At 44.2% G+C, this 15,868-nt stretch overlaps 2 protein-coding genes across 9 annotated transcripts in view; one reads left to right on the top strand and one right to left on the bottom strand.

Annotated features, from left to right (window-relative positions):
- LOC126548185 (aromatic-L-amino-acid decarboxylase-like) overlaps window positions 1-7,832 on the top strand; it is a 93,132-nt gene extending 85,300 nt beyond the window's left edge. For both annotated transcript variants that reach the window (XM_055063174.2, XM_050196323.3), the window contains 3 exons: window positions 6,795-6,991; window positions 7,056-7,145; window positions 7,526-7,832. In XM_055063174.2, the coding sequence (XP_054919149.1) occupies window positions 6,795-6,991; window positions 7,056-7,145; window positions 7,526-7,598 (360 nt within the window). In that variant the 3' untranslated portion in view covers window positions 7,599-7,832. The remainder of the gene's footprint in view (window positions 1-6,794; window positions 6,992-7,055; window positions 7,146-7,525) is intronic.
- A 464-nt stretch (window positions 7,833-8,296) lies between these two features.
- LOC126548188 (uncharacterized) overlaps window positions 8,297-15,868 on the bottom strand; it is an 85,891-nt gene continuing 78,319 nt past the window's right edge. For 6 of the 7 annotated variants that reach the window (XR_008609122.1, XR_008609124.1, XR_008609123.1 and 3 more), the window contains one exon: window positions 8,297-8,430. Coding sequence is in view for 4 of the 7 variants with exons in the window: in XM_055063170.1 (XP_054919145.1) it covers window positions 8,319-8,430 (112 nt within the window). In the remaining 3 variants the exon portion in view is untranslated. Of the gene's footprint in view, window positions 8,431-14,655; window positions 14,749-15,868 lie in introns of those variants that run through there. The other variant, XM_055063171.1, reaches the window with a different exon arrangement.

Genomic DNA, 15,868 nt, shown 5'->3' with positions numbered 1-15,868 from the left:
CAATGACGAGGTTGTGTTTGAAGTAAAAAAGAGCATGAAAGAGAACCAGGTGGGAAAAGAGCTGGTGCTGACAAATTTCAACTAGAAGAAAGCCGAAGAGAAAATTCCTAAGCGCACAGCCACAGGGCTAGACGAGGCTCCCGTTAGGCTGATTAATGAAGTAGGACCAAAATGTAAGGAAGCTCTGGTGAAACCAGTGGGAAAAACTTTAAAGGATGGACGAATACCAGGCAGTTGGCGACAAAGTAGAATGAATTTAATTTATAAAGGTAAGGGGGAGAAAGATAGAATTCACTCGTATAGACCGTTGACCATTGCAACGGTAATATACAGGCTAGCAATGCAGGCAATCAAATTAAAGCTGCAAGCATGGGCAGAGAATAATGGCATTTTAGGAGAACTTCAGAATGGCTTCAGAATAGGTAGGCGTTTGGATGATAACTTATTTGTTCTTACTCAGTATACTGAAATATCAAAAGTAGAAAGGAGACAGTTATATGTGGCCTTTTTAGACATTGCATGAGCCTATGACAACGTAGACCGCAATATTTTGAGGGATATTCTGGAAGAGGAAGGCTTAGGTGACGATTGTCTACAGCTTTTAAGAGAGATTTACCTAGAAAATACCGTTTGCGTTGTATGGGAAGGGATGAGCAGCGAGGAGAAAGTTGATATCAACAAGGGACTGAGGCAGGGGTGTCCTTTATCCCAACTGCTGTTTATGATGTACATGGTGAGGATGGAGAGGGCGCTAGAAGTATGTAATATCGGGTTTAATCTCTCATACAAACAGGCGGGTACAGTAGTAGAGCAGCAGCTTCCAGGTTTATTTTATGCGGACGACATTGTGTTGCTAGCTAACAAGCAGAGTGATTTGCAACGTCTGGTCAATATTTGTGGACAGGAAGGCAACAATTTAGGTTTGAAATTTAGTGTTAGTGTCAGGTGTTATGGTATTCAATGAAAACAGTGAACAGACAGTGGCAATATATATACCTTGGTATATGGATGAACGAAGGCAACAGATACATGCAAACACAGGAAAAAAACAATAACAGTGAAGGAGAAGAGAAATGCAGCTATAATGAAGCACATAGCGCTATGGGATACAATAGGTACGAGGTGCTCCGGAGTATGTGGAAAGGGGTAATGGTTCCAGGACTTACTTTAGGAAATTCAGTTGTTTGCTTTAAATCAGGGGTACAATCAGGACTGGATGTGAACCAAAGGTCAGTGGGACGCCTCGAATTGGGCGCTCACGGGAAGACTACAAATGAAGCTGTGCAGGGTGATATGGGCTGGACTAGTTTTGAAGTGAGGGAAGCTCGCAGTAAAATTGATTATGAAGAACGAATCAGGAATATGGAAGAAAGTAAATGGGCTGGGAGAGTGTTGAGGTATCTGTACAGGAAAAACATTGATTCACAGTGGAGGAAAAGAACTAGGAAACTTACCAGCAAATATGCGGCCTGTATATAGGCTGGGCAACACAGCAACAAAGAACGTTAAGCGGAGAGTCAGAGAGGCTGAAATAATCTCATGGGTGGCGACAATGGAAAAGAAACCTGCTATGAGTAACCACTTAGGAGGAAAAAACGAAATCAGGAAAGAAACTTTTTTATGATAACTCAAAGGGAAGCTCATTACTTTTCGAAGCGAGATCGGGATGCCTTAGCACACGCACCTATAAAGCGAGATATAAGAAGGAAGAAGCATGTGCTTGCTGCGGTAAAGCTAGGGAAACGATGGAGCCTGTTTTATTAGAATGTGAAGACGTCTGCCCAGCGTTCGATTTAAGCGCCACTGGCCTCCTTGAAGCCCTTGGGTTCAGTGAGAGCAGTGGAAAAGTAAACATGTCCGCAATAGAGGTTAGTAAGAGGCGATTGGAAGATTGCTGGAAGTAGGGAAACGACAAAAAACGGAGACATACAAAAGCAAAGTTCGCGATAGGGGATCAGAAAATTTGGTGGTGGGAGTTCATAGTGTATTTTTTTCTCTTTTAACCTAGGTATCACATTAGGCAGTATAATAGCAAGAGCTTGGTGGCGCAACCCACCACCCCGTTTCTAAGGGGACGCTCATAACATCCATCCACCCATCCATCCTGGCAGACTTGTGTCGCCACCTGCCGGCAAAAGCAGGAAGGAGCTGCTTCGCAGACGTATGGTGGCTAGAGCAGACGAAACGGCATTTTGAAACCGGCCATTTACGCGACAGCAACTCCTTCCTGCTGCTGCCAGCAGGCGGCGACACAAGTCTGTGCCAGGGCTGGCTTTTCAGACGCCATATTTTTCCATAGGCGAAAACAGGTTCTCATTTTTGTCTTAAAAACAGGCGACTAATCGTGCCAACTGTTATTAGGGACGAGCTCCACCACTGGAAAACCTGGCGCCCCCGTCGGCGTGACGTAGCATGAGGGATCACGTGGACACAGCGGCCGCGTCGGCTGCTTCGGAAGCACCGAAGCAAGCTGAAAACGAAAGTTCATAGTCCCACCTGCGCCGCTGTTCTGATTAAGTGGTGAGGCTTTACCGCCTTGGGTGTCTGCTTGACAACATATGAAAGTACTATAATAGGTAGTGGCTGCCTTTGGAGGCGTGCAGCATGGTAGGCTACTCCTCCGTGCCGCAGTGCCGGACGTACGCAACGGAGCCCGGTGTCAGCCTTATTCACACGTAGCCGCCGGGCAAGGAGCTGCGTGAAGCTTGGCTGGCGAAACTTAGAACCGGCAGACAGCCATCAGCTACAACTTGGGTGTGCAGCAAACACAAACGCGAGGAAGATTTCTGCTACGGCGCCGGGACTTCGCGATGTTCGGTGAGTAGCAGAAAACGCGCACTGAGACTCTCGCCCCCGCCCGCTGCCCGGCTAATGTCATGACGCTTTATTAGGTCTATGAACTTGTTGATACTAGATTTTGGCAAGTTCACTGGAATGGAAATGGAGCGGTAAGAAGCGCATTAAAAAAAGGCATGGCATATGGTCATGTTTGTGTTATGAGTTAATGCACTAGATTACGAAAAAGAAGCAGAGGAAAATCGCACGCTGAGAAGGCCGGTAAACATGCAGTGCGACGCAACTCGCGAAATAATGTTGAAATGTTCAGGAATTTAGAAGACAATAAAAGATTAAATCATCGCGACGGCACATCACAGTCGCCGTAGGCGTCGAAGTCTCTATAACGAAATTATTTTTGAACAGTTCTCATAGCGTCCACGCAACAATGGTTGCTAGTGTGCTGTCAAATGCTCATGTTCTGCGACCTAAAGCTCACGGCACGGTGCGAAAACGCGCTCACAGCGAAAGCAAAACATTGTGCGCGGACATGCATGCAGACGCGCAGTCGGTCGCTGCGAACCCGTGCGATCGCTGCATTGAGGCTTCACTTTGTTATGCCCCATTTGGTAATACCAACAGTCTACTATAAGAACATATTTCACATAGCTTACTCTCAGCGTTTGCCTACCGTTCACGCAAGAAGCCGGTTCGGGAGACTCCATATCGCGGCGACCGCGCGCAGTGGTGTTCACTGTACGTATTCGGTAAAGAGAGAGCGCCTGTAAACGATTCTGTCCTTTCAGTTTGCCCAAGATATAACATATCGACAGTCAAAAACTTCCTTCGTTTTGAGAGCACCTACATAAATGTCCAGGAGGGCTGCCGCGTGTTGGTTTTATTGAGCGCCGTAAGCGAAACCTATGAGGAGCGCGCCGCGATATCCCTCATACTACGCAAGGGAGGCGCTTCCGACAGATGGCGACTTCGTAACTCCTCGCCCCAAATACTAAACGAAGCAGACAACAAAATGCAATCATTCTGCAAAATTTGAGCAAGAACATGCAGGGCAGTGGTGAGTGCAAAATCTTTTTTTTGAACACACGCAGCCAAATATTCTGGACCCTGTACACATCTCGTCGCAATATTCCAAGTATTTGGCGAGATGTTTGTCTATATGAATAACATAGAAGCACTCATGGGAGGGTAACGTAAGAAGTCGTGAGCTGTGCCCATATATTTAGCTACCCAAGTTACTTCGCGTGCCTCGACATCAAGCCTTCGCATGAAAAATGTCATATACTCACGCCCTACATAAGATGGATGTGATGCAACAACGAACCCAACAACAAACTGTAAAACCCATTGACATTTCTAAGAGGACCAATTTTTTTTAGTGGCACGAGCATTGAGTGACACTATTGTTTCTTACGCAGCATTTCCGGTTCACCTCCCGAGACGACCGGGGACGAAATTCAAAATAAATCAGAATAAAAAAGGAACAATAGTACAGTACATAATTCATGGCTTTCTCTATAGATATATCAGAGCATAATTTTAGTTACAAGCTGAGTTACTGAAGTGCCTGGAATAATTAGAATGAGAAAGCACTGATTACCGCACACCAAAGCACAGAATCGTCGACATTTGAGACCCGCCACATGAGCACGACTTTGGAGAAATTCCTGGAAACTCAGTACAAAAGCTATTTAACTGGCTAATTAATGAAAAACAGTTGCCTGGCATCACGGAGGAAGGAAACTAAGGAGAGGCCCTACCCCCTCCGCGCGCTAGGAGAAAAGTGTGGCGGAAATGACGTAGTAGGTTCTCATTTTTTTGCTGCTTTTTTATTTTTTTTGTTGTATGGCCACGCCTTTTGGGCCACAATGGCGGCGTTGTTATGGTTTTGAGCGCTCACACGTGTTGCTCTAGTAGGTTTCGGGCCGTGGCAAAGGCGCTGAGTGGGCGGGTTTGCGTTAGTCACCGTGTCTTGTTGCGCTGTGTTACCTGCACCGTGCTCTGCCAGATGTTGCGCGAGCGCGCGCGCTCCGCGCGCGACACCACGCGCAGCGCGGCGTGGTTTCGCGAAAGATGTAAACAAGAGAGGAGGGTGGCCCAAAAGGCGGAGCATCGCCATGAGCAACGCCAAATCCGGCTTCACTTTTGCTTCACAAAGAGTGACGTCAGGGCCTCTCCTTAGTTTCCTTCCTCCGTGCCTGGCATAGACTGAACATCTGCCCAGCAGAGCGGATGTGACATCACTCCCTCCTCTCTTGTTTCTCCTCTCCCGGCGCTCACTTGCTCGCTCGCTCGCAAGAGCTGCGCGCGCGCTCTGACATCAGCACCAGAGAGGGCGCGTAAGGTGCGCTTCGCGTGCCGTTCGCTAGGGGGCTACGCCCCACCAGCTAGCACGCGCTGCGCTTCCTCCCCGGCGGCCTCCCTCGCTCCTCGCCCGCATATTATGCCAGGGGAGAGACGTTCGCACGCTTAACCTAAAGAACACCAATGCCGAGGTGCGAGTGCCACTAAGAGACACCTAGTCAAAGATTAGGGTCGATCACCTACCATTTTACGATCACAACTGTTACCCCTGGCTCCAATTGGCCCAACTGAATCTGATAGGATCAGCAAAATAAAATCCGAAGTTGTCTTAATACAAGCTGGCCCCACAATTATAACCAATTGGCCACAAGCGATGAAAAAAAAAAAGGAAAGGCAGGGAGGATAACGGGATCAGCTGAAAATATGACTTGCAAATTGGAGCTAGAGAGCTGGGTTGTTCCGCAACATGTCCTTGCATTGTTGCGCTGTTTCAATAAACAGCTAGGTCTGAACTACGTCTAAAGGTTTATATATTCCATATCGATATCATACACAGCAAGATCCATAACAGTGAGTTTATCTGTTATCAATTATAAGTAAGCAACATTTGCAGACAAACCTTGGCACATTGTACGAAAGCCTTTTTTGTTGGGAGGAACCTACAAACCCAGACTGAAACAGAAACCATAAAAGAACTTATTGAAGTCACTCCTTCAAGGAGACATCCTTCTGCATGTTGAATGGACGTGATGAAAGCTGTGGCATATAACTATGACCCATGACTACCAAGAGTAGGGAAATAGAAATACACTCGAGAATGAGCTCTAAACAATAGTACATGGCAGCATGTGCATCTAGTTTCTACAAACCTTGCACTACCTATGCTTTAAACCTTGCATTAAAACACCCTTTGAAATTTGTGATAAGTGCCACCACTGCAAAAGATTGCAGGTGTACACCATCATAATGGTAGCAGTTCTCTTACTGCAACCAATGTTTTAACACATAGTGTGTCACAGCAGCCACTTCAGCATAAGGCTGTGAACTAAGGCAGCTCTAAATTCTGCATACAACCTTGAAAGCACTTCTGTTGCAGCTTTGTTACAGCTTAATACACATTGCCAATACTAAGACCAGAAACCCTGCCACTTTCCCAGCTTATTGATGTGCCTCCCGATACAGCATACTAACAAATTTAAAACAGCACTGTTGTTCTTAGTTGTTTACCTCATCCACTATAATTGTTTTTGCTTCTTTGCGTCAATTTCTTTCTTGTGTATATACTATCACCTCTGCACACATTTGGCTGTTGGCTTCAAATGCGTAAGCAGTATTAAAGTTAAGATGCTCTTGTATCTTCCCATCTGCTGCAGTCGTTTTTCTTTCTTTTACTCATTTGAATACTTCAAATCTGCCAAAACTATACTTAGTAACTATGTAGGTCACATGGCAATTTGGCTAACATCACAGTTTGTGCAGGTGGTAAAAACTTGCTGCTCCTACTGTGCTGTTGTACTTGCAAAAATGAGATAAATACATTTTTTTTTTTCATAAAACCTTCCCACTTTATTTTTCATTACAAACGAAGACTTCTCCAAGAACAAATGAAATTGATATTGATATAAATAAATTTGAATGGCATAAATGCATTTCATAACAGCCACACTTTAGCACATAACCTAATCTTTGCTTCACAGGGTTCCAATGCTGACAATGAAGATTTGCTGCATATACTTCACAAGCGCAGGACTATTTATCTGACCCCAACAAAGCTCAGAGGTGTCTTTGTTCTCAGATTTGCAATCTGCAGTCGCTTGACTGAAAATGAAGATGTTCACTATGCATGGCATGAGGTATGTGCTGCGCTACAGACACTAGAGCAACAACAAAGAGGGTAAGCACTGGCAGTTGTAGCTCTTGTGGATGCAGCACACAACACTGTGTTTTTCCTTTGGCAGAATGTCAAAACACGAAGAGGTAAAGTTCAGCACACCCTACGGATATGTAAAGAGGATGCCTCTTCAGGGAGAAGCTGACCAAAACAGGGGGTAAGTAGAGAACAACCTATGTTTAAACTGATATTGATATCTGTTAGTATGGAATGTGACTTAATACTTCACATATAACAAACTGACTTGCACAAAAAAAAAATAGGGCAAAGGGGAAGAGGAGGAGGAGGAGAGGGGGTATGGAGGCTTTCATAATCCAAGAAAATAAAGCACCGTGAGGCGTATCACAGACACTCATGGCATATGTAATTTTGCCAAGTTTGGCAAATCACAAATTCGCCACATTTAAGACCAGCAGTGAAGATGCTTTTAAATATACGACATTCTGAACCTTATGCACCGTATGTGTGATATGAAGATGTCTCCAGCTTGTACATCTTATTCCCTAACAAGGCTATATATGACTGTTTTGTTTACAGAGCTAATAGAGCATGTGCCAACAGACTGCTTGAAAAATACAACCAAATTAAAGACTGGCTATTTCGCAACTAGCACGTCGACACTGTCAGCTGGCTGCTATTGGAAAGATACATGGCCTTCAACACTTTTAATGAAACTTCACTCCCTCATCGAAGCCTTCAGAAGATGCTGAAACATTGCTTTTCTGCAATAAACTTATTTTCATGGCTGTATACAATAGACAGAGAAAAAAATCAAGAAAAAAGTGGTCAAGCCAATAGTAATCTCAAGTAATTATGAAAAATAAAGATTACTTGAAATCCACAATCATAATTTGGAAACTATTTATGAATGGTAAGTATATGTAAGGTCCTCTTTATTCTGAACTGCACTACATAGCTCAAAGGGCATGCACACCTATAATAACACCTTCGACAGTGTTCACTCCCAATGCTGACATGGCTATCACATTCAAATAATTTCAAATAATTAATTACCAAAAGGATAAATAACAGTGAACTTTAAATTACAGATATGAACACTTTCTTTTCTTCTGTAGGCAACCAGTAGAAGTTTTGTCAGGCTGCATACGGTAACTCGAGTATTTCGTATCAATAAAAAGGAGAGGGGGAGGAGGGCACAATAAATATGCACACAGAATACATGCTTGCACCTTGAACACAGAACTGAGTAACATCGAGATAAAACTTGGGCACAGGCTCTTATTTATGACAGACTTCTGTCACACCTTCTAAGAAAGAGTGGTGGGGGGAGGGGGCAACATAACCATGACCATTGCACAAACTTCCCCATTTATTCTGCAGCCTTCAGCAGGGCAACGTCTTGCTCAACAAGCAAAGCATTGATGTTCACTGCTGTTGGACCATTTCTCTTCCACAGCACCACTTCCATGATGTCTTCATAACTAGAAGAAAAAAAAATCACATAAGTAAATAAAACAGTCCAGTGTACAAAAAGCATCAAATAGCATTTGTTCACAAAGAGCGAATACACTAACAGCTCTTACTGCTGCTACAACATTAACTTTTATAGAAAAGAGCTGCCTTCAAGCAGTACAGCAGAAAAAAAACTTTTTTTCTTGGCGAGTTTCGGTATTGAGTAGGGTGTTTCTGGCTAAGTGTTTTCAGCCAACACTGAATGTCAGGCAGTAAACATAATTTGTTGAATTAAAGCGGAGACACAGGAAGAGGAAGTTTGGCATGAGACTCGCTTTCTTTTGAAAGCACAGTCAGAGGAAAGAGACTGATGCAAGATCCCTGGCTGCAGTGGCATATCATACAGGTAATGTAAAGTGAATGCCATGTGCACCAATGCACCAATGCACCAAAGTTGTGGCAGAAGATGCTGCAGCACCTCCAGAGCGATGCTAGGTGCTATGTTGTTCCAAAACGGCACGTTCATTGTCAAATGTTCAGTCACAGCCATACTTGTGGGGCCGTGACCACTTAGGAGTTGTCTCCGCTGCTATACATAAACGATGGTGACCCTCAAAGAGTTAATATGCAGAGCCTGACCTGAACAAGGTCAATTATTTCCAATGAGTCCTAGCTGTACCAGCCAGTGTGTGTTTACTGTGCCTGTGAGTAATGGACTTTTCAACCAGTGTCACAACAGCAGAGACCTCCCATCTTCCCTACCATATGGCCACTAAGTGCTCTAGAGAACAAAAAGCACTCCTGACTGGTGGTTCAAATACAGTAGAACCTCGGTGACACACTCTCGTTATGTAAGCTTTCCCGGTGCCAACATTCACAATCGAGAACAAAAAAAAATCACCCCATAAAGTTACGCTCATTTTTTACCGGTTCATACTTTCCTGCAAAACACGATTTTTTATCACCGATGTTCAGTAAGGCAAGTTTTTTTTCCTACACTTTCAATTTCATTAATTTATCATTTCTTTAATTGAATTAGTAAGTACAAGTAATTTCTCCTGTGTTGTCCTTGGTGTCTGTTTGTTGGCTTTTTATGATATGATTAATAAAAATCGGGCCCCACAGCTAACCCCCTTTCTTCTCGTTCACGACACATACTGTATTTTAGCTGTATTTAATTTAGTTCACGGATACTAATCTTTGTTTGAACTGCCAACGCACTTCTACATAAAATTAATCTCTTCTATACTCTGTTTGTTTTCATTGTTTGTTGGCTTCTTTAAGGAGGTTTATTTAAATTTTAACACTGTAAATTTGTCCCTGTTTTGTTTCGGTTTGCATCACATGTGGAATTTTACAGAAAGTGGTGAGACTTGACTATTCACCCATGACCTGCCGTAGCTTTATGAGGGTGCAAAGATCCTATCCTGCGTTAACATGAGCTCACAGGCAATGGTGTGCTGCGGGAATGCAATTTCAATGTAACTAAATAGGATGCCTGAACTGGGAGGAAGATGTCTGAAACACAAAAGCACTTCACAATGCAGGAGTTTGCAAATGGACGACAATACCCTCAGAGTGAAATACTAAACTGAATTGGAAGATCACAGAACAGTTCACTACATGGAAAGTTTTATGCATAAAAACATCCTAATGTGACATTTAAAAATGTTTACTTGCCTCATTTTTAAACAATCTTATACTAACTAAATTTTTGATTAACAGCCAAATTCCCATATTCTTTCTTTGGTTTGCAGCATGAGCACGCACCTTTCACTGTCATCAGTGCATTGCTCATATAGATGTCACTGGGTCATGTTTGCCAGACTCGTACCTCTAATGGCATCCTCTCCCAGTTTCTTATATTATCCCCATTGCTTTTTCACACTTCACTTGCTAATACCATTTAGAGCCTAATTGGATTATATTTTACACAATGCTCTTTTTTACCAACTTACCATATTTACTCGAATATTGGTCAACCTTGTTTTTCGATAATGTTACCCAAAATGAGCACTCAACCTATATTCATGAACAAAGCTGGTAAAGGTCCTGAGCTAATGGAGCTCTAGCATCATGAATATAAGGCCAGTCTCGATAACCTTTAGACTGGGTTTAAGAAATGCTGCATATTCAACACACTCGACAGGACCGAGGACGATGTTGTTTGATGTGCTGCGGACACCTCCAGAGCATTTGTTGTGGAAGTCAATTGTGGCATCGACTAGTACAATTTAGTAACCGAGCTTATGCTAAATAAAGGTGTGTCATGTTCAATTATTTTCGTCTTTCTAAAAAGATATAGGCCAACCAATACAGTAAAGCCTCGTTAATTCGGATTTCGCGGGACCGAAACAAAATATCCAAATTAACGGAATGGCGAATTGTCAAGGGTATAAAAAAACAATAAACAAATGCTCACTACATCAACACACTTTTATTCACTAAATGAATCAGCAACTTCTGTACTATTTTGCACAGAAGCAGTGTGGAAGCTGCGATTCTCATCTCAAGGCTGATTAGTGCTTGCAGCGGTGAAAGCCTCGCAAATTTCTTCACAGCGCGGCTGTGGCACGTCTTTATTTGAGACCTACTTTTCACTACCACACGCACATACCAATTACTTTTTCGCCAGTGTAGCCATCGCGATTTAGATAGTGCTCTTCATCCTCGACAGCTTTGCACTGCATGAAAACGAAACTACTGTTTGTTGTCGCAACCTCTGTGGATGAAACCACGGCCGCTGTCGATGTGATCATGGATGGTGACCTTGCGGTTCTGAAAGAGTGTGGCCGACGCCCACACTGACTGCGCATGCAGTAAGTTTCGTTCATGTACGAAATTACTGATTGCTGCAGTGCGGATGTGGAACATGACACACGTTTGTAGTGTATATGAACAGCAACAGGGAACTGGAAGAATGCCAACATTATACTAATCCACAAAAAGGGAGACATTAAAGAATTGAAAAGTTATAGGCCCATTAGCCCACTTCCAATATTTTATAAAATATTCACCAAGATAATCTCCAATAGAATAAGGGCAACACTGGACTTTAGTTAACCAAGGGAACAGGCAGGTTTCAGGAAAGGATACTTTACAATTGATCACATCCATGTCATCAATCACAGAATTGAGAAATCCGCAGAGTACAATCAGCCTCTCTTTATGGCTTTCATAGATTACGAAAACGCATTGAGTGCGTGTGTGTGTGTGTGTGTGTGTGTGTGTGTGTGTGTGTGTGTGTGTGTGTGTGTGTGTGTGTGTGTGTATATATATACCAAGAGTCATAGAGGCATTACATAATCAAGGAGTACAGGAGGTTTACGTATATATCTTGAAAATGTCTACAAATATTCCACAGCTGCCTTAATTCTCCACAAGAAAAGTAGGAAGATACCTATAAAGAAAGGGGTAAGACAAGGAGACACAATCTCTCCAATGCTATTCACTGCATGCTTGGAAGAAGTATTCAAGCTATTAAATTTGGACGGCTTAGGAGTAAGGATCAACGGCGAATATCTCGGCAGTCTTCGTTTTGCAGATGACATTGTACTGCGTAGCAATACTCGGGACAAGCTACAACAAATTATTGAGGACCTTAACAGAGAGAGTGTAAGAGTGGGGTTGAATATTAATATGCAGAAGACAAAGATAATGATCAATAAGCCGGGCAAGGGAACAAGTGTTCAGGATGGCCAATCAGCCTCTAGAGTCGGTGAAGGAGAATGTTTGCCTAGGTCAATTACCCACAGGGGACCCTGATCATGACAGAGAAATTCATAGAATAAAATGGGTTGGATCGCATATGGCAGTCATTGTCAGCTCCTGACTGGAAGCTTACCATTATCATTGAAAAGGAAGGTGTACAATCAGTGCATTCTACTGGTGCTAACATATGGAGCAGAAACTTGGAGACAGACAAAGAAGCTCAAAAACAAGTTAAGGACTGCACAAATAGCGATGGAACGAAGTATGTTAGGCATAACGTTAAGAGAGAGGAAGAGAGCAGTGTGGATCAGAGAGCAAACAGAGATAACCAATATTCTAATTGACATTATGAGAAAGAAATGGAGCTGGGCAGGTCATGTAATGCATAGGTTAGATAACCGGTGGATCGATCATTAGGTTTACAGAATGGGTGCCAAGAGAAGGGAAGTGCATGTTAAGGATGGCAGAAGGCTAGGTGGGGAGATAAAATTAAGAAATTCGCAGGCGCTAGCTGAAATCTATTGCCGCAGGACAGGGGTAATTGGAGATCGCAGGGAGAGGCTTTCGCAGTGGACATAGGCTGCATGATGATGATGAATACTCAGCTGGAAATCTGCAATAAAAGCAATAAGTTTGTATCACCGTATCACCCCAATCTAATCAATCAGACTGCGTGCCAGTCTACGGGAACACTAAAATGGTGTCAGAAGTGCTATTTGATCTCACATGAGTGCCAAACCAACAGTCAGTCCGTTCATCATCCCTCAGCAGCAACCAGCAATCGCAGCCATGGCACACGTGCTCCCTCCCTTCCCAAGTTTCAACCTTCGCGCTACACACGCCAACAATATTGGTCACGAATGGACCAAGTTGATAGAAAGGTTCGATAACTTTCTTTTAGCGTGTGATATCACGGCAGATGCACGCAAGAAAGCGCTCCTCCTGCACTACGTCGGTGAGGAAGTCTACGACATATTTCGCTCCCTCCCCAACAGCACTACACAAGCTGAAACAGCTGCAAGCATGACCCAGACCACGCAGAGCCCATCGACGCCGGTATACCAGGGTGTCTACCAACCGGGAAAACCGGGGATTCTCAGGGATTTTGAATAGTCTGGAAATACTCCGGGAAAACTCAGGGAATTTGTGCTTTTATCAGGGAAAATGAGCAGTAATATTGTTGAAAGGGAACGAAAGTCGCCGTAATGCTGGCTCGAGTAACGGAGAGGAATTGTAACAAATCCTCTTTGACGCTGTGTCGTCCGCTGGAGGAGTTGCCAGTGTACCGTCAACGACCGACTTTTCGGACGCCTTCGCGGCGCCACCACGTCCACCATATAGTCAATGTATCAGAACGTCTGAAATTTCGGACGCAAGAACCCTTCGCCGACCAAGTTTTCGGACTTTTGGCAGTGACCGCCGATCCGAAACAGCATTAATCAAAGCCACCACCATCGCCGCCATTTTGATTACCTTGCCGCCTCGAACCGGTGCTCTCGCACGCAGATCTGCTGACAGCCGTAGCCACCACCGCCGCAACGCTAAGCCTAGCTGCTTCGACGTTCGCTATTAAGCTTCTTGCCGTCCTGTGCAGTGTTTGAATTCGCCGCTGTCAGCAATGGCACCCACTCCGCCTTTGCGGTCCTCGCCACTTGTTTCGAAGCTCGGAAAGCACGGCGCGTTGCATAATGCCCGTTCCCGGAAGTCAGCTTCGCCTCAGTACAGCAATGTTACGTGTTGAAGCATAACAAGCGTGGTAAGGGAGCCAATCGTCATGGGACACGGCATGTATTCCTTAATTATACACGCGTGCACCCGCCATCTCCTGTCCCAGTACGAGCACCGATATGCCTAGTTAGTGTACTGGCAGGTCTTCCTAGCTTTTTCGGATGTGCCTGCGGCGATTTGAGCCGTTAAAGGTCCGCTCACCAGGTCTGGCCATTTTGAGCTGACAAGCGCCGTGCATACTATGCGCGCTTACGATCGTCTCCTAAGTATTACATCGCTACGCGCCGCGGAAAGAGCTGAAGTTTTAAACCGAATGCCGTCTGCCCTTCTCCTCTCGGGCGCCGTGCTCCCTGTCGGAGAGTGGACGTAAACACACAAGTAGAACGCCTATGTACACCCGTGAGCAAAAGCAAAGGGTCTCCGAAAAAAATAAATTTCTTTGCAATTAGCACACATAAACTGAAATTGACGAGTAGACTGGAAAGTTCCCAATGCTAAGTTTGGATTGTAGTCCTCAGTTTCAAGTTACATTCACATGTAGGCTGAGGAAAAAATCATCTTTATCGCACAATCCCTGGTTCATATACTTTTGCTCACGGGTGTACATCGCACTGCTGTGATGTCCCTCGTAGTGACACTGACTTCGAGAATTATTCAAGGCAACATCCGTTATCTGTGTAATATGTTGCTTCAATTGACGAATTAAAAGTTTAGAGAACACACAAACCGAATGTCTGGGTGTTCTCGTTTTACTTTGCACCGTTGCTTTACTTCACACCAGCTTTTGCAATTTTAAATTCCCCAAGGGAGCTGCTTGGAAACATGAGAGATGGCACATGCTTTATTTGAAGGCAGAGCAGGGCCAGTCAAAGCAGATTAGCACTGGTGGCAAGGCCTGGTTTAGTCCTCTGTGATATAAGTATAATAAGAAAGAATTCAGTTGAGTACAAAATTCACATGCGACAAGGGACTACGTAGTGAAACTAACAAATCACTCAGTGTGGTAAGTCTGCTCAGACAGCATCGAGGTGTGATGACAAACATGACGTGAACTTTTAAGTGAAAATGGAACAAAAATACTGCATGCAGCAACTACTAGCAATTCTCACCATGAACTACCTATTTTCTAAACGCATTTCCCAAAAAAACACAATACCTAAGATGCCCTTGGGTGCAAAGAATAAAGCTGTTAAAGAAGCACTTGCTTGGTATCATTCCGATAAGATGCAGCGTGATTTAGACCCTTTACAAACGAGGCAGGGTGAAAACCTCGCGCCTAAAAAAAATCAACAACAGTTATGCATGAAGCAACTAGCAACAGTTCAAGATGCGCGAAGCCACGCATAAAATACATGCCAAAACATGAAGTGCACGACAGTTGGTGCGAGGGTTTACCGGGCCGCATAAAACCAACAATTTGAGTTCTTGCAAGCTTCAGTAGCTTTAACTTACAACACAATGCGCTTGTGCAGTCGTGCTGCCATAGATAGTGCAACGCGGTAAAGAAGCGGCAAACAGTAGAAGCTGCAAATGGCATTCAGAACCTATTGCAAAATGCCTTTAAACCTCATGCTGCACTGCAGACGAACTTCGTCGCTTACCCACCTAAATATATAGAGTGGAAAAAATACCAACACGACAAAGGAAAGGATGAGAACAAGAAATTTATTGCCGAACGGCGGCGACCCATTGCCACCAGTGCTTCCGCTGATGAAGCTTTGCGGGGAATGATTAGAACTGTATTGCCGGCACGTCTTCGCCAGTATTTGAGCACCCCACCATGCAAGAATTCTTCTACGACATTCCTTGAAGCTTTGGCCACCTCACATATGCAAAGGGTGTTGCTTATTTTGTTCTGAAAATGTGGATAAGACAGAAAAGCCCGATCAACAATGCAGCTAACTATGGTGCGTGGCTGGCTTCTTTTCCGAGTGTTCTGCACAAGGCCGCCACCAGTGGCGCGTCCATCAGCAAAAGAATTTCGCTTGCGGAGGCTAGAGGGGGCAAGTGGAAAGAGTGTCTCTCTTA

The sequence above is a fragment of the Dermacentor andersoni genome, chromosome 1 (genome assembly GCF_023375885.2).
Source record: "Dermacentor andersoni chromosome 1, qqDerAnde1_hic_scaffold, whole genome shotgun sequence".
NCBI lineage: Eukaryota > Metazoa > Arthropoda > Arachnida > Ixodida > Ixodidae > Dermacentor > Dermacentor andersoni.
This window is presented reverse-complemented; position numbering and strand designations above follow the sequence as displayed.